The sequence below is a fragment of the Equus quagga genome, chromosome 5, assembly GCF_021613505.1.
Source record: "Equus quagga isolate Etosha38 chromosome 5, UCLA_HA_Equagga_1.0, whole genome shotgun sequence".
Taxonomy (NCBI): Eukaryota; Metazoa; Chordata; class Mammalia; order Perissodactyla; family Equidae; genus Equus; species Equus quagga.
Genome location: NC_060271.1, coordinates 59,858,879 through 59,876,726, shown reverse-complemented (window position 1 = coordinate 59,876,726; position 17,848 = coordinate 59,858,879). Strand labels below are relative to the sequence as shown.

Below are 17,848 nucleotides of genomic sequence, written 5' to 3'. Positions count from 1 at the left end.
CACAGCCTGGCTTGATGAGTGATGCTAGGTCTGTGCCCAGGATCCGAACCTGCGAACCCGGGGCCGCCCAAGTGAAGCATGTGGACTTAACTAGTGTGCTGCCCGGCCGGCCTCTCTTCTGCCCATTTTCTGATTGGATTGCTTGGGTTTTTTTACTGTTGAGTTTTGAGAGTTCTTTATATATTCTAAATACTAGGCTTTGTCAGGTTTTTGGTTTGCACATATTTTCTTCTAGTCTGTAGCTTATTTTTTCATCATCTTAACAGGATATTTTACAGAGCAAAAGTTTTAAATTTTGATGAATTCCAGTTGACTGATGTTTGTCTTTTATGGTTATGCTTTGGGGTCATGTCTAAGCTTGACCTGGCCCAGATCACGAGGGTCGGCTCTTCCCTAGAATTTTTACAGTTCTCTTTTATGTTTAAGTCCATTATCCATTTGAGCCAATGTTTGCGTGAGACTTCGGTCAAGGTTGTTTTTAAGCTTGTAGATGTCCAGTTGTTCAGCACCATTTGTTGAAAAGGCTGTCTGTCCTCTGTTGAATAAGTTGCATCTTTGTCATGAATCAGTTGGGTATTTTTGTGTGTGTGTTTCTGGGTTGTCTGTTCTGTCCCATTGATCTGTAGTCTGTCCCTCCGTCACACTATCTTGATTACTGGAGCTAGATACTATGTCTTGAAATCGGGTAGACTGATTCCTGCCACTCTGTTCTTTTCCAAAATTGTTTTAGCTATAAAGTTTAGAATAATCTTGTCTACATCTACAAAAAATCTAGCTGGGATTTTGGTAGGAACTTGTTAAACCTGTGTATCAATTAGGGTAGAATTGACATCTTTATGATGATGTGTCTTCTGATCCATGAACGCTCTTAAGTCTCTATTTATTTAAATCTTCTTTGATTTTATTCAGTAGCGTTTTGTAGTTTTCAGCATACAAGTGCTTACATGTTTTGTTAGATTTATACCTAAGTGTTTCGGGTTTTTTAGCAATTGTAAATGGTAACTGTGTTTTAAATTCTGGTGTTTGGAGTCATGGCTAGTATGTGGAAACAGGGTTTTTGTATGTTTATCTGGGGTCCGAGATCTGGTCGAACTCCCCTATTCTAGGGGACAAGCATGTCGTCTGCATGATAATGCTGATACCTGGGTCCCACTCGAGGGATTCTGTTTTAATTGGCCTGGACATCAGGACTTTTAAAATCTTCCCTCGCGATTCTAATAAGCAGCCAAGGCTGAGACCCACTGCTCTTGAACTTGTCCATCAGTGAGCCCAGATGCCTGGAGCACAAGAGCCACGCGCAGCACCGCACGCTTGGAACCTGGGGGCCTGTCTTGCTGTCAGGCTGGCATTAACTTGCTCGAGCTTTGCTGCTGAGAAAGACAAGGCCCTGGGCCTAATGAACGGGCCCCTCCCCGCCCAGAACAGGCGACTAGGCTGTGGTGGATAGTCAACCAATTTTAATGAACAAAAAAATATTGATGCATATAAAAAGGTATTTTTGTCAGTTGCTTAAGTGTCCCCATTTTCTGTATGGGGAGTCGTCTTCTCCATGAACTTGAGTACCTGTTTCTCCCATGGCCTCAGTGTCCAGCGAACACTGGCTCTGTCACCACAGGGCAGGAGCTGCCCACGTGAAGGAAAGGTGAGTGGCCCCTAGTGTGGGGCTCTCGTCAGCTTTTTACACGGTAAGAACTGCCGTGTTCTGGCCTGAGAAGTTAGACTAAAAATAACTGCTGCAAAATGGATGTCAGCCCAGGAAGCTGATGTGCGAGGGAGGCTAACCTTCGTCTTGTGGCCCATCCCTCGGCCTGTGGCTCCCAGTTTAGGGCAGAGTTCTTTAAAGATTCACCTTCTGGCATTTAAGGACCCAGCCCCACCGGTAGCACAGGTCTGCACCAGTGCAACTTGAAACAGCAAGGACAGAGAGGAAGGAGCCTCTAGGAGAGCTTGAGTAAAGTCGGGTCCTAAGCCTACTCCCGATGAGGAGACGGAAAAGGAGGAGGTGTGCTCCTCGCTCTGCTTCCCCTCGTGGGCTGAGTTCCGAGCTCCTCGGTGTCCTCCCTCAGGTAGGATAAAACGGCCGGTGCAGCCGCAGAGTCCAGGCAAGAGCTCCAGTACCAGGGCAGCGTCAGCGCCTGAGGCACAGGAGAGTTACGGGCCACCGCCCCAAAAGCTGGGTGGGCCACAAGCAATCCCCCGCACCCTGGCACTTCACCCTACACGGAGAGCCACCAGCTGGCAACTGGCATGTGGCAGGCAGGCCTGACCGAAGCCTTTGGACGGTGGGCATGAGGTTTGTCTAATGTAAATACTAGCTCCAGCTCATCAGTCTTGGGGCCTCTGGGGCAACCAGGTTGGTCCTGGACTTCTGCTGCAGTGGGGCCTCAAACCTGCTGAATAACCCCCTCCAGCCTGTCGGGCCCAACTCCAGAGGCCCCAAGACCAAAGTTGCCTAGAGCCGCTCCAGACACTATCAGGGTTGCTGCTGATAGGAATGGAGTCCCCTGGAACAACCCCTAGCCAAGGGCCTTGGGCAGCTGCAGAAGTGCCTGACATCTTTGTGACCTGGATGGTGGCTGCTGGCCATGTGCTGAATCACCACCTGATGGGAGGCTGGCCCTTGTGGAGGGCAGGGACATAATCAGTCTAGACTGAGGGTCAGTGGACACCGAGGGGCCGAGCACCCAGCCCTGGGTACTCGAGGCTGAGGACTCTTCATTTTGTGTTCTGTCCTGGGCTCCCACTCTCTTTCATGGTCTCCCGTGTGGACCCACTTTGTTTGTTTCCGTACCCATGGTCCTCTGTGCCAGCCCCTCCCAGCGTGTACCCAGGCAGGGAACGGGCCATCCCTGAGACCTGAAGCCAGGGAGGCCTCCTTGTTCTGCCTGCTGGAGTCGGTGCTGCTCCTCGGTCCTGACAGGGCTGCCCTGGAGGACTGAGGAAGCCGCCCTGAGAGAGGGATTGGGACCAAGCGGTAAGAACCACACAGGGGTACAGGTGTTTGGGTGGCGTGAGGATGGGAGGGGAAGGGGATGGAATGGTGGCTGGAGTGACCCGCAGGTCTGTTGCCATCGTCAGCACCGGCTCCGGGGGTGCCCAACATGGGCCTCGAGTGCTTCCCGGATGCTCCGCTGCCAGTCTCGCGCCAGCTGCACTGGGGTCATGGACGCCTGGGAACAAGGATGTGGGGTCAGTCCTTTCTTTCCTCTTAGGAACTCCACTGCCCCTGCCAGGCCCGGGGACTGGGCCCCAGCCCTGCCATCCTCACCTCGTTCTGCACGCCCAGCTTGGCTCCGTAGAGCAGCAGCACCTTCATGGCTTTGTGGTGGCCATGCCGCACGGCCTCGTGTAGACCTGTGTCCCCTTCCTGTCGGGAAAGGGGATGTCATCCTCCCAGCCTCCCCATCCCCAGGAGGGTCAGGTCAGCAGTGCTGTCACTGAGCTTAGGCTCCCCCAGTCACTGTCCCCTGGTGGAACCACCCTAGTCTGGAAGAACCAATTTTCTACCTTGTCCTGTGCGTTGATGTGGGCTCCGCACGCGATGAGGTGCTCCAGGCAGTCAGAGTGCCCTGTGCGCACGGCCACGTGCAGGGGGGTGCTCCGGATCTAAGGGAGGGAGTGAGAATTGGCATTGCTCCCGAGCACGGTGAGGCCGCGTCCAAACCCCGGAGGGCTCTGCTTTCTGTCCTCCAGGAACAGCATCAGCTCCTGTGCGCTGCTCCCCTGCTCCTCCTGACAGGCCGCCCCACAGCAGGGTGCTCCTCACCTTGTCCTGGGCGTTGACCTGTGCTCCCTTGTTAAGCAGCAGTTTGAGGATGTCCAGGTGCCCTCCACGGCAGGCCCAGAACACGGGTGTCCTCTCCAGCTGCAAAACAGAAGCACCAAAGCAGCACTGACGTGCTGGGCTGCGGGGCAGGGGTCTGCCGTGAGGATGGGCCATCCCCGGGTCTCACCAGGTCCCGAGCATCCACAGTGGCGCCCGCCTCCAACAGCTTGTTCACAAGCTGGCTGTGGCCCTTCAGACAGGCCCAGTGCAAGGCCGTGCGGTGGAGCTAGGGGTGGAGACGGGAGGTCAGGCACAGGGAGCACGGCCACTCCCTAGCGGTCCCCCGACCACGGTCCCATGCTGGGTTCCCTGAGCAGAGCCGCCTGCTCCCCGTCATGGGAAGGGCCTCTTGCTCCCGGCTCAAGAGGCCCTGCGGAGTTCGGGTCCCGCAAGACAGGAACGCCCTGCGTTTTCTTGCGCCGGGACTAGGACACGCTGAACACAGCACCCCTGCCGCTGCTGATGTGCAATCCGATTCGCCCACCCTCGCTACCTTGTCATGGGCATTGGGGTCCCCTCCGTCTGTCAGGTACTTGTCAATCAGGGCCTCCTGGTTCTCAGCAGCCGCCTTCAGGAACTTCTCCAGGTCCACAGGCTCCAGCCGGGCCTGGGGCTGTGCCTGGATAAGTTGAAGGACAAGACCCAATGACACCCCAAAACTGTAGGCCTGGGGGATGTCACAGCTTCACCAGTCCAGCCAAGTGGTCCCCAGAGAGCTGGCTGAGGACCAGCATACTGTCAGCTTGTACAGATCTTTTTAAAATCCCGCCTCCAGGAATTCTGATGGAACAGGCACTGGGTGGGAGGTGTTATGGGTTGACTTGTGTCTGCTGCAAGGTTCCTATGTTGAAGTCCTAACCCGGGACCTCGGAATGTGACCTCATTTGGAAATAGGGTCATTGCAGCTTTTATTAGGTAAGATGAGGTCATACTGGAGTGGGTGGGCCCTAATCCAATGCACTGGTGTCTTTATTGAAAGGGGACACAGGCATGCACACAGGGAGAACTCCTTGTGAACTCAGAGGCAGAGGTCAGCATGATGCGTCCAAAAGCCAAGGAACACCAAAGATTGCCACCACCCGCCAGGAGCTGGAGACAGGTGTGGACACATCCCGCTCACAGCCCTCAGAAGGAACCAACCCCACCGACACTTTGGTCTCGGACTTCTAGCCTCTGAGATGATAAGTTTCTGTAAGATGACACATGTCTGTTGTTTAGGGCCCCCCGTTTTTGGGACTTGGTTCCCACAGCCCTGGCAGACAAACCCCCCGGGGGCGGGGACGGGTGCCGGTGGCTCCAGAATAGGTTTTGTCCTGCTGCTCAGACACTGGCTGTGCGGCTGGCCGGTGGTGTCCACTCTTCCCTGAGCCCTCCCGGGTGCCCGGAAGCTCTTCCTCATGAACTCTGGCCCTGGGGGTGTACGCCCCCGACTTCCCACTTACCTTAACCTCCGGCTCAGGTGCCTTGGGGGGGACTCGGCGTTTCAGTCGCTTTTCTCTTCGTCTTTGAACCAAGTTTTCCAAGTCAGCCAGATTCTCCAGATTAAGTCTGGAGCTGTTAAATCTTTCAAGCTGGGGCAGAAAGTGGGCAGAAGACAAGCCCATGGCAGCCATCAGCCACTGTCACGGGAGCCTTGCGGGCAAGCTCTTGGTGCTTCTAACCCTTGTCTTGCCTGCCCAGAGGAGACCCCAGCTGCTCAGGTGTCTCTCAGACCTTGAGCCCCTGGCTCTCCAAGGCCCTCGCTTCTAGAGCCTGCCTACGCCAGACCAGCCACAATCACCCCCAGCACCACTCACTTTCTTCTTCTTCTCTTCTTCCAGTTTCCACCTCTCCCGGGCCACAGCTTCTTGGGGTCCCAGCCTCCAGTCACTAGGCCAGCCTCCAGGATCAGGAACTCCACGTCCACATCCAAACACTTTCTTTTCGACTCTCTCTCCACTTACCTACAGGAACAGGATAAGGATAAAGAATCAGGACAATTAGGAGCCCTCAGAAAATATAGCCGTGCAGATCCTGACAAGAGCTGACCTACAGAGATTAGTATTTTGAATCTGCATCTGAGAGCTGGCCGGCCCCTTCTCAGAGCTTCCCAGCAGACTGAGCATTGGCCCGCTCCTGGTACCTGTTGTTGTTGGCTCTCACCAACCGTAGTGTCTCCCGGGGCCCAGGGGGGTAGCTGACTGCCGCCTACCCTGTCCTGTCAGCAGGATCACAGGCCCAGGGACATGACACCACATCTATTTATACCGCCAGGCTTGTGTCCAGGTAAGATCAGGGCAGACGACACCTCAGCTTCCCTCCTGGGTTGTTGTCCTTACATTCCTCCCAGATCACGCCATACTGCCACCTGACCCCAAGCTCAGAGGGACTGAGGAGACGCCTCCTGGGTAAAATTCTGAATTCCTGGGTTCAAATCTTGGCTCTTCCAAAGCTGTTCCTTCATCAGTAAAATGGGGTAAAACTCACACTTACCTTGCGGAGCTGTCAAGATAAATGTGTTACGGGACTTGTTCTCTTCTTCCTCCCCAGCCCCACCCCCAGGAGCTCAGGAGCTGGGGAGCATCGAGGGGTAAGCATGTTGTGGGGAGAGGAAAGGTTGGAATGATAGGATGGCAGAGCCTAGGGCTTGCAGCCACGTAGAGCTATAGTCCCGTTAAGGCAGGCTCTGGCGCCCTCACTCTTCTTGGGCCCTGTGGCCAGCCTCCCGCCAGGGGCTCACCAGGCTGGGGCCAGCTGTGGGGCTTGCTGGGCAACGTGACCTCCTGGGCCTCCCTCCCCTCCATGTCTGACCTCACCAAAACAGACATCCCAAAGTGTCACTGGTGTCACTGTTTCTCTCACTGCCCAGGGAACTCAAGAGCACCCTTCTCCCCCTCCCCACATCAAGGCCGCCAGACCCTCTGGACCATTTCCAGAGCAACGACTGTCATGGCAGTTGAGCTAACCAACACCCCAGCTATGCTCATGTCTTCCAAGGCCACCAGACACTGCTTGTTCCTCTTTTGCCATCACAGTCCAGGGCAAAACTCACTAAACTCAAGGATTTTCGTGTCTACCATCACCCGACCTCTTTCCACTGAGTTTCCCTCTCTTGTTCCCTAACCTCCTCACCACCTCACATGAGAACTGGGCAGATAGACCAGAAAAGAATGGCAAGTTTCTGCTCCTAAGACGTGATTGTCAGGCCACAGAAAGAAGCTGCCTGCCCTCCTCTAGCCGGACCTCTTTATCCTGCTGAGTCGATTGCCTGGCCTCCCGCTCCTTTGCCCCACGTCCTTACCAACTGCTGAATGCTGATGAAGTCCATGGTCCCCCGCTCTTCACACCCCCGGTGAGAGGAGCTGAGCTGCTCAGCCCTTTTATAGGGGAGCGGTCTCCGAGGGGCAGGCAGGGCAGAGCTTGCGCCTGGGCCAGATAACTCTGTGGCTCTGTAACACTACCCAAAATACCAGTGTGGGTATGCAGCCCGCTGTAGGTGGGGGAAAGGACTATTTTGAGCTGAGGTCAGTTGCATCCTCAGACACCCGCTGTCCTGTACCTGTGCCATCCCCATCTACTCAGGAGTAATTCAGCCAATAAACACGTGTCCTGGGGGGCCTGGACCACCAGCCCAGATTCAGGGGGAATACTCCCCACTCTCCATCTAGATGCCACTCATGATAAAGAGCCGATCACGAGCCTCCACGTTGCTGTAGGTCTGGCTGCCTGAGACCCGGAAAGCCCCAGCCCAATGGCCCCAGCAAAAGGAGGCCAGAATCCTGAGGACCACCTCGGCAAGGGCAGGCCCAAGAGGCTCACCTCTCTGGGGGGGTCCCCACGGCACCTACGTGAGGAAATCAGGCTCCAAGTGAACTCCCAGCCAGTCTCAAGGCTGCCCTCCCTCCTCTGGTGCATTCCTTCCCAGTACCCCTGCTCCTCCCTCCCCACTCCGAGAACCAGCACGTTAAGCTACACCACCAGCAGGAGCCAAGCCCAGCCTGTCATCAGCACCTCATGCCTCTTGACAAGTGTTCCATGCCCCAAATGCAGGTCCCCCACCCTCACTCTCCTGGGCATGGAGCATGCCTTTCCACAGGGAAGGTGAGACTGGGATGGGCTCCAGGTCTAAAGACGGAATGTTAACCATTAATCCAGTCGCAGAGTAACCTGTCTCAAACCACTGAAGTCAAACTTGCTAATTCTCCCTAGGACGCCAAGCCGGCCCTTCACCCAGCTGTGCCTTGAACTCTGCCTTGACTTTTGAAAGGAAATCTGATAGCTAGTAAATAAGACTCCAGGAGCGAGCAACCTGAGCAGAGATGAGCAGAACAGAGAGAGGACTACGGGTCAAGGTCAGCCCACGGCCCCAAAGGACTGTGAATGGCCCGACCCATAGCTGGCTTCTTGGTAATTACTTCCAAGGATCGAGACTTAGTGAACCCAGGGCTTTTAAAGACTCACTCCTTATGCTCCAGGGTGTTTTTGTCAAAAGTGATTTCTTGCCTTTGGTTATGAGGGAAAGAGTCACCTAGACCAGACAGAGGGCAAACAGAAAAGAAAAAGGAGGACTTTAGCTCCAGACTCCGCTCACCACTGACACTGAAACGCCTCTCCTTCAATGTTGTGGGACAACGGCATTTGCATCAACAGGCTTCACTGAAACTGTCAGCAGAAAACTAGTTTCTCCCACATGAAACTAGTTAGTATTAACTTCTTATTAGTATTGACTTATTTAAAAAAACATTACTCCTTGTAAAAAATCCAAGCATAGCAAATACAGCTCAAGACCCACTTGACTCAACATTCTGGCCAGCGGTGCAGGGGAGAGCACGGGACCAGTGCAGCTGAGGTCCTCTTGACTGCTTTCCTGTATGTTTGTGTATGGACAGACAGGTTTCAAGGGGCGTCACACTGTGACCGTGATTCTTCCCAACTAGCACACACTGCCCTCGGGCGCACTGCACGCATCGACGTGTGCACCGGAACTTAACCACTCCCCAGACGGGGAGCATGTTGGTCACCTCCATTTGTGGTTACATTACACCCCACGCTCCAGTGCACATCGCTGTGAATGCCCCTATAAACACATATCTTTGTATACATGGGGGAATATTTCTCTAGGTAGCTAGAGAAATCAAATTACTGGCCTTGATCATTTAAATTTTAATATATATTGCCAAACTGCCATCTACAGTGGTTGTACCATTTCCATGAACAGATGCTGACAAAGTTAAGACAAGTGATAGCATGAGAGAAAGAAAATATATATATATATATATAACACAAAGGAGCAATATCCAAAATACATAAACAACTCCTATGAATCAACAAAAAAAAAAAACCTTTTTCAATGGTATGGACACGAAGTTCACAGAAGACAGGTGTTCAGCCTCACTAGTCATTAGCAATACAAAACAGAACAAAGCAACAGCACTTCAATTATGGTCTAAACACGCGCCTTGAGGTTTTGGGGCAGTGGGGGCTCTGACACACTGCGTGCAGTGCCAGACACTGTCTCCACATACTCATTTCACCCCACGCTGACCTGGAGGAGGCCTGACTATAATCATGCTCATCTTACAGATGAGGAAACAGGGACAGACGGGTAAAGGGATCTTCACTAAGGTCACATGGCTAGAAAGCAGCTTCTAATTTGTTGTATCGGGGCCGGCCCCGTGGCTGAGTGGTTAAGTTCGCGTGCTCCGCTGCAGCGGCCCAGGGTTTCGCAGGTTCGGATCCTGGGCGTGGACACGGCACCACTCGTCAGGCCACGTTGAGGCGGCGTCCTACATGCCACAACTAGAAGGACCTGCAACTAAGATACACAACTATGTACCGGGGGGATTTGGGGAGATAAAGCAGAAAAAAATAAAAAAAAGATTGGCAACAGTTGTTAACTCAGGTGCCAATCTTAAAAAAAAAAATTTGTGGTATCTTCCATAGTTTCTTCTAATACTCACAGAGTTTTGTGTTTTTCTGTTTAGGTCTTTAATCTACTCAAAATTTATCTTTGTGCATGGGATGAGGTGAGGATATATAACTTTATTTTTTCCAAATGGATAGATGTTTCCATATGAACTAATTTGGAATACGATCACTTGTCCAGGCTTAGGCCGTGCGGCCCCACCATATCCATTCCCTCGCTTCCACAGTGGCCAGAATGGGGCTCTTCCTGGGTCTTCTGGCCTCAGTTTCCCACCCTGTAGCATGGACGCCGACCAACATGGGGGCTTGGACAGCTAGTCTGTGTCCCTTGAATGGCAGCTTGAGACAGAAGGGAGGGATTCAGCTGGCCAGCAGGTCCCACAGGTCACTGTTGCAGGGCAGCAGGTCACATGCTAGTCGTGCCTTCCGATCCCGGACGGCCTTCAGGGCTGGGCTGTGCTGCAACAGGAGGGAGCAAATGTCCACGTGACCCTTTTCAGCAGCCTGCGGAGAGAGAGGCCCGAGTCAGAAGCCATGCCCACCCAGGCCCTGCTCTTCCGTGCGCCACTTCTGGCGATCTCCTGCTCCTAAAAAGGGCCTCCTGGAAATGGAGACGCTGGCTCTTGGAGACTGCCCCCGATTCCTACCAGATTCCTGACCTGCATACACTGCCAGAGTGCTCCAGCGCCTTTCTGGCAGTTAGCTTGAGTTCTCCTTTCTTGAGTCCTTTGCTCAGTGGCCACTCTTCTTGGCCCAGGTCTACACATTCAAAAGAAGTACAGAACCCTGGCTCTCTAAGCACCTTTTACGAACGTTCAGATCGTCTACACGGTGCTGGGCGCCGTGGGCACAAGATACCTCACACACAGCCCCTGCCCTCTGGGAACTTTCAGATGAGCAGAGAAAAATGCGCTCAGGTCCCCAGCTTCCTCTTCTTCTCCTTTGAGATAGAGAATCTGAATCTGGATGTCAATTTCTAACCTACCTCCTCCAAAAAATAACCAAGTTAAGTGATTTACATAGATTGTCTTATTTAAACTTACACTATAACCACCAAAGGTAGGAACTATCATTGTTCCCATTTTCCAGATAAGGGGCCTGAAGCTTATAAACGTTGAGTAGCTCACCCAAGGTCACAGAGGTAGTGTGGCAGCCTGGGGGTTCAAAACCAGCTCTGGGTGACCTCAAAGTCTGACCTCTCAATAACGACATTACACTGCTGCCTTCCCTACCCTCCCAACCGAGGGGCCACCGGCGCTTTTGAGAGGCAGCCAAATTAATACTAGTGGCACCCAGCATCTCAAACTTGAATCCACATCTTTATTTAGCAGCTCCTCCTAATGAGCACAGACCCAGGGGACTCAATTTTGTGGCCTCAATTTCGGCAGTGGTATGTTGTGAGCAGTTGTGAAATGCATTCTGAACAACTTTTTGCAAAAAAGTGCCAACGTTTGCAAATAGTATTTAAAAAAAAAAAAGAAAAACACAAAGAAAGAAGAACAATTCATATTCCTCACACATTTCAGCTCTCTGAATGAGAGGAAAAGGGATGGAGAAGCATCGAAAATGCTGCAAGCTATGGGTGTCACCAGCCAGCTGTATCACGGTGGTGTCCTGCTGGAAAACGTCCCTCATGTGAGGTGCGGCAGCAAAACATCTGAGCGCCACCAGCTTAGACCATCGGGAAATGAGCAATCCACCCCTCCACCTGGCAAGTGTCTTGGAACACAACACAGCATCCAGCTGTTCACCAGCACACACTCACTGAGCATCTGTGCGCAGTGCTGGGGCTCCCCCTGGTGAACAAGGGCAAGTTCCTGTGACTCCAGAGAGTCAGAGCCCAAGCAGGGCATTTCAGTGGGAGGAGTTAGGAAAAGTCAAGGACAGGTGCTGGGGGCAGACAGTTGGGTGAGCACCCCCGTCTGAGGCACAGGAGGCTCTGAGGGCGTGAGGCAGAAGCTGAGGTCCAGAAGGAAGGAGAGACAAGCCACGTGAAAAACGCGAGAGGAGAGGCTTCCAGACGGCAAGAGCCTGCTACAAACGGCCTGGGAGTGACAGAGCAGGAGGGTCAAGAGAGTGAGGAAGACTAGCAGGGCCTGAGTGGAGGGGACAAGGGGACGAGAGTGCAAGACAAACTGGACAGGTAGGCAGGGCCAGCCCCACAGGGGCTTGCAGACCGGATTAAGGACTTGGTACAAACCTCTGAAGGAGTCTAAGGTATTGCGTGACCAGAACTGCTGTCTACAACCGTCACTGACTGGGAGAAAATCAGGTGGGAGCAAGAGAGGAATAAATTTACACACGTACGCCATAAATACGCACAAACCACTTCTCAAAGATGCATAAGAAATTGGTAAAAGTGATTTTTCTCACTTAAGGGAAGTGACCTAGAAGACCGACGGACTAGGGGTCAGGGTGAAGGGAAACTCAGTTTCATGGCACACTGTTTCATACTTTTTAAAAAATTTTTTTGAGGAAGATTAGCCCTGAGCTAACATCTGCCGCCAATTCTCCTCTTTGTTTTGCTGAGGAAGACTGGCCCTAAGCTAACATCTGTGCCCATCTTCCTCTACGTTATATGTGGGATGCTGCCACAGCATGGCTTGACAAACAGTGTGTAGGATCCGAACCAGTGAACCCCGGGCTGCCGAAGCAGAATGTGTGAACTTAACTGCTGTGCCACCGGGCCGGCTCCCTACTGTTTCATACTCTTCAAACTGTTTAGCATGTGTAGGTATTTCTAGTTGGAAAACGTTTAATTAAACGATTAATTGAATGATTACGTATGGAAGTGGACCATAAGGACAGGACAGGTAGGGTCAAGTTTCAGAAAACTAATTACATGGAAAAGCATTCACAACATATCACTAAGGGCAAGAAAAATAGAAGGATGCTGCACATTTAATTCTAATTTACACGCACAGGAAAATGACATTAATCCTAAAGTAATGATAGGTGAGCACTGAGATATCAAATGATTTTTATTTTCTACTTTATGCTTTTGTGTTTTCCTCATTTTTTTCTACAGTGAACATGTTATAACTTTTATAATGGCAAAAAACAAGTTTCTGAGGGGGAAAGGGGACCTACCTTATGCAGACTGGTCATGCCATCATCATCTACCAACCTGGGGTTGGACCCATGAGAAAGCAGAAGCCGTGCGATGTCAGTGTGGCCACAGTAGCTGGCCCGGTGGAGAGCAGTGGCCCCACCGTGGGTCTGGGCATCACACTTAGCCCCACTTTCCAGCAGGAACTGGCACACGGCGTAGTGCCCATTGCGGCTGGCGTAGTGCTGCAGGGAACAGAGAGCAGTCAGACAGTGGAACCCAGGCAGGTGACGGGGTGGTGGAAGGCTGCGAGCAGGGGCTCTGGGACGAGAGGCCTGGAATCGTCACAGGTGCCACCCCCACTAGCTGTGTGACCTGGGCAAGCTTCTTCATCTCCAGTGTCAGTTTCCTCAGTTGGAAAACGGGGATGGTGATGAAAATGAAGTTACGATTGACGTCAAGCATTACTACACTAATTTAAAAACCCAGGTTCACATGACGCTTAACACAGAAACCCTGCTGGGAGAGAAGAGCAGGAGGGGGAAGACGGAAGGTAAACGCCAGCCCCCGTCAGAGAGCAGGCCTCGCTCTCCTGACCCCGGGCTCCTCACCAGCGCGGTATAGCCAGCCGAGTCGGGCTGACTGGGGTCAGCTGCCTTCTGGATTAAATACTTCACTCGGCCCAGGTCTCCATTCAGGGCAGCCGACCAGATTCCTGCAGAAAGACAGCCGAGGTTGTAACGCTGAGTGAGCGGGGACTTTCTGCACCTCCTTTACCTCTTAAACTCCACTTTCTCATCTAGAAAATTGGGAACTCGCTCGTTGAACAAATACTAACCGAGCACCTCCTCTGTGCCGAGGACTGTCCTAGGTGCTGGTGACACAGCCGTGAACAATACAGACGAGGGGCCTGTCTGATCAGGCAGGAGGATTGGGCAGACACAGAAATCCCTTCCTCCCATTTCAAACACACAAATGTTGGATAAAGTAATGTTTAGGATGTTTGGATATATAGTCAAATTCAAAAGCAAGAAAAGGAAATTGCTAGGTGCCAGAACAAGGTGAAAAGTATGGGCAAAGTGGTGAGCAGGCACCGAATCTGCAGTCCAGAGCCCTCGGAACTGGACACACATCTCAGGGACCCTGGCTCGATCCTCTGAGCAGGCTTGGGAGGAAGGCCGCAGGCCGTGTGCAGACAGGGACCAGACAGAACAAGGCTCTGCACAAAGCTGGAGGCAGGAGGTGCCTGTCACACAGGAACCGGGCCTGAATGTCTCCGCTCTCCTGCCCTGAAGAGCAGCACGAGGTGGGCTGCCACCCAGGCTCTCCATTCAAGTCAGCAACTAGCTATGGAACGCCTCCCGTGTACCATTCTGGGCACTGGGCTCAGCTAAGAATAAAAGACACACTCCCACCCCGCAAATTTTGGTCTCATGGAGCTTACATTCTAATTAAAGGAGACAGACAAGAAAAAAAAAAAGTCAGATTGTGCTAAGTGCTATGAAGAAACATAAAGCAGAGAAGAGATATAAGCAATGATCAGGGATGGCATCTCTGATAAGGTGACATTTGAACAGAAACCTAAAGGAAATGAGAAAAGACATATTTTGAATAGGTGTGAGAAGACAGCAAAGAAGAAACCTAAAAAGTCAGATGCCCTGACTATGCAACTTGAAGATGTGGGACCTCTATCTACATCACCCTTGGGAGCAAAACCCCCAAGCTAAGAATCTGTCATAATCTGGGTCTGTCATAAAAGCTGATCCAGACAAATGAACCCTGTAAGGGCCAGGAGAGGCAACTTTAAAAAATGCCCTATAGCACCTGTGTATGGTGATGGATGGTAATTAGTCTTTGGGTGGTGAACATGATGTAATCTACACAGAAATCGAAATATAATGATGTGCACTTGAAATGTATATGATGTTATAAACCAATGTTACCTCAATTAAAAAAAAAACTATAGGGGCCAGCTCCATGGCCGAGTGGTTAAGTTCACACATTCCACTGCGGCAGCCCAGGGTTCGGATCCTGAGCGCGGACATGGCACCACTCGTCAGGCCACATTGAGGTGGTGCCCCACATCCCACAGCTAGAAGGACCTGCAACTAAGATATACAACTATGTACGGGGCGGGCGGCGGGGGGGGGGGGGGGGTGTGGTGTTGGGAAATAAAGACTGGCAACAGATGTTAGCTCAGGGCCAATCTTCCTCACAAAAATGAGGAGGAAAAAGAAAAGAATAAAGAGAACATTTAAAGTTACCAAAAACAACAGACCATCACCCGTTGAAAAATAACAATCAGATTATCAGCAGAATTCTTTCTTTCTTTCTTTTATTTTTCCTTTTTCTCCCAAAGCCCCCTGGTACATAGTTGGGTATTTTTTTTTTAGTTGTGGGTCCTTCTAGTTGTGGTATGTGGCACACCGCCTCAGCATGGCCTGACGAGTAGTGCCATGTCCACATCCAGGATTCGAACCGGCGAAATCCTGGGCTGCGCTGAAGCAGAGCGCATAAATTTAACCACTTGGCCATGGGGCCAGCCCCTCAGCAGAATTCTTAACAGCAGAAGCAGACACAAGAAGAGAGAGGAATAATACTTCCAAAGGATTGAGGGGGAAAAAAAATAACTGTCAACATAGAATTTTATACCTGGCTGTGTGTGTGTGTGTGTGTGTGTGCGCGTGCGTGCACACGCACGCATGCTCTGGGGAAGCATGCTCAGTGAAAAAACTCTTAAAGAATGTACTTTGGGAAAAAGGAAAATGAACCCAGAAAGAAGATAGGATTTTTTTTTTTGGAGGAAGATTAGCCTTGAGCTAACATCTGCCGCCAATCCTCCTCTTTTTGCTGAGGGAGACTGGCTCTGAGCTAACATCCATGCCCATCTTCCTCTACTTTATACGTGGGACGCCTACCACAGCATGGCGTGCCAAGTGGTGCAAAGTCCAAACCCAGGATCCACCCTGGGCCACCGTAGCAGAAGTGCGCACTTAACCACTGCACCGCCAGGCCAGCCCGAGAAGATACGATTTGAAGCAAAAAAAAAAAATCCACACAACAAAAGAGCCAAGGCTCTTTCCCCTTTGTGGGAAATAGATAATAAATGAGTAAGCAAACAAAATAATTGTCAGATTGTAAAAACTGCTTTGATGAAAGAAGGCTGATGAGTCAGAGTTACCTGGAGGGGAAGGGCCCTGCTTTGGAGAGGGCAAGGTTTCTGGGCATTTGAGGCCAGATGACTCTTTGTTATGGGAGCTGTCCGCTGCTCTGGGGACGTAGGCAGCATCCCTGGTCTCCAACTACTATATGCCTGTAGCACCCTCCCAGTTCTAACAACCGAAAATGTCTCCAGACAGCGCCAGAGACCCTTGAGGGGTAGAAGTGCCCCCAGCTGAGAATGGGGTGTTCAGGGTGGGGTCTCTCTGAGGAGGTGACATTTGAACCCAGACCTGAAGGAAAAGCATTAGCTGGCCTAACGGTTGCAGGCAGTTCATCCCAAGGAGACGGGATAGCAAGTACAACGGCCTTAAGTCAGGAGAGATCCTGCATATTTGAGAAACCAAAACAAAACTGAAATATAGTGATTGGAGGAAGAAAAGGATGAGAAATAAAAGTAAGGCAGAGAACAGGCAGGGATTCCATCAGAGTTATGGAGGCCAAGTAGGGAATTTGGATTTATTCTAAAAGCTATGAAATGATCTGATTTAAAACTTTCAAAAGGCTTCTGTGCGAAAACGTTGTAAGAAGGCAAGAGGGGAAGCAGGCAGGCCGAGGAGGGAACGAATTAGGTAGCCCGGAGTCTGGCAGGAGGAGAGGTGGGGGAAAGCGGGCAGGGCTAACAGGGAAGCACAGAAAGCAGGAGCATCCACCCCACTGATGACAGCCTCGCCACTGCGGGAGCTGCCTCTGCGCTGAGAGATGACACACTGCTTCCCCAGGAGCGGGGACTTGCTTTTCAGCCTGACTCTGTTTCTACTGGTGACACAATCGCGTATAGTTGGGGCAAGAGCTCTGGGTCCCATAGGTGGGGAGAACATCACCTGCCTGGGGGCCGTCTTTGTCATATCCTAAGCGTCCGCCGGCGGCCACACCTGGGCTCAGAAAGCTCTAGTCCTTTCACAGAGTCCCCCTCCTCCCCCGTCTGAAGCTCCATCCCCACGTGGTGGGCGCAGCGCCCCAGCCGCAGATTCTGCTGTCCCGCCCCTCCCAGGCACCAGAGCAGGCCAGAGTCTCCCAGGGTCGCCCAGTCACCTGGGAAAGCCTCAGTTTCCCCCCCTGCACGCGAGGCGACGTTTCTCAGGGCCGAGCTCGGGCCACGCCCCGGCTGGCTCTCCCTAACGCGGAAGCCGTGCGCCTGCCGCCCGCCGGCCCTCCGACCAGGCCCGGAGGCCCGGGTGCGGCCCGGCCGGGCCCCCGCCGCCTACCCCCGGGGCCCCGGTTCCCGGGAGCCTCCCGTCCAGGCCCGAGAGGGCCGCGCCGCCTCACCCCTCTCGAAGTCCATCTCGTCGAGCGTCTGCCGCACGCCAGCCGCCGCGCTGGGCTGGGAGCAGCAGGGCCCATCGGCGCGGGGCCGTGGCGCCGCCATCGGGGCTCGGCGTCGGCCCACCGGCCGTGGCGCGCGGCCTGGCGGGCGGGAGGGGCGGGGGCGCGGGTGCCGGCCAGTCGCGCGCCCAGGCCTCAGCTCGGGAGCCAATCGCAGGGCGGGGCGGGGCGGGGACGGTCGTCGGGTCGCACCCTGGGCGGCCGCGCGAGGGCGTCCGAGGCCCAGCGGAGGGCGCGCGCCGGGGCTCCCGGGCCGGGATCCGGGCAGGGCGGGCCGCCCGGCCGGGGCGGCGTAGGCAGGAGGCGGGCGCGCGGCCCGGATCGTTTATGGAACGCTCGCCAGAGCCCGGGCCCCACTTCTCCGCGTCCCACCGGGCGTCCCAGGGCAGGGAGTCGCCGGGCGCACCCCGAGGACCGCGCACCCTTTCCCGCACCACCCCCAGCCCAGAAAGATGTCTCACCGCGGGCGGGCGGGCGGGCGGCGCAGGGACCGCTTGGAAGGCCCCGCGACGCCCTCCCTCCTC

The 17,848-nt window shown here is 53.2% G+C and overlaps 2 protein-coding genes across 3 annotated transcripts; both read right to left on the bottom strand.

Annotated features, from left to right (window-relative positions):
* Positions 1-1,440: 1,440 nt before the first annotated feature.
* On the bottom strand, positions 1,441-7,239 carry ANKRD23 (ankyrin repeat domain 23). 2 transcript variants are annotated; one of them, XM_046660740.1, is made up of 9 exons: positions 7,107-7,239; positions 5,623-5,769; positions 5,269-5,397; positions 4,320-4,445; positions 3,954-4,052; positions 3,767-3,865; positions 3,508-3,606; positions 3,269-3,367; positions 1,441-3,170 (listed from the first exon to the last, which is right to left on the bottom strand). In XM_046660740.1, exons 1-9 carry the CDS (start codon positions 7,131-7,133, stop codon positions 3,075-3,077), a joined length of 921 nt encoding a protein of 306 aa, XP_046516696.1. In that variant the 5' UTR covers positions 7,134-7,239; the 3' UTR covers positions 1,441-3,074. The 2 variants fall into 2 exon arrangements, with proteins under 2 accessions (XP_046516696.1, XP_046516697.1); XM_046660741.1 differs by lacking the exon at positions 3,954-4,052.
* A 2,588-nt stretch (positions 7,240-9,827) lies between these two features.
* Positions 9,828-17,770, bottom strand: ANKRD39 (ankyrin repeat domain 39). The gene is made up of 4 exons (XM_046660739.1): positions 17,268-17,770; positions 13,391-13,494; positions 12,821-13,024; positions 9,828-10,234 (listed from the first exon to the last, which is right to left on the bottom strand). The coding sequence occupies exons 1-4, from the start codon at positions 17,365-17,367 to the stop codon at positions 10,091-10,093; spliced, it is 552 nt and encodes a 183-aa protein (XP_046516695.1). The 5' UTR covers positions 17,368-17,770; the 3' UTR covers positions 9,828-10,090.
* Between the last annotated feature and the right edge of the window lie 78 nt (positions 17,771-17,848).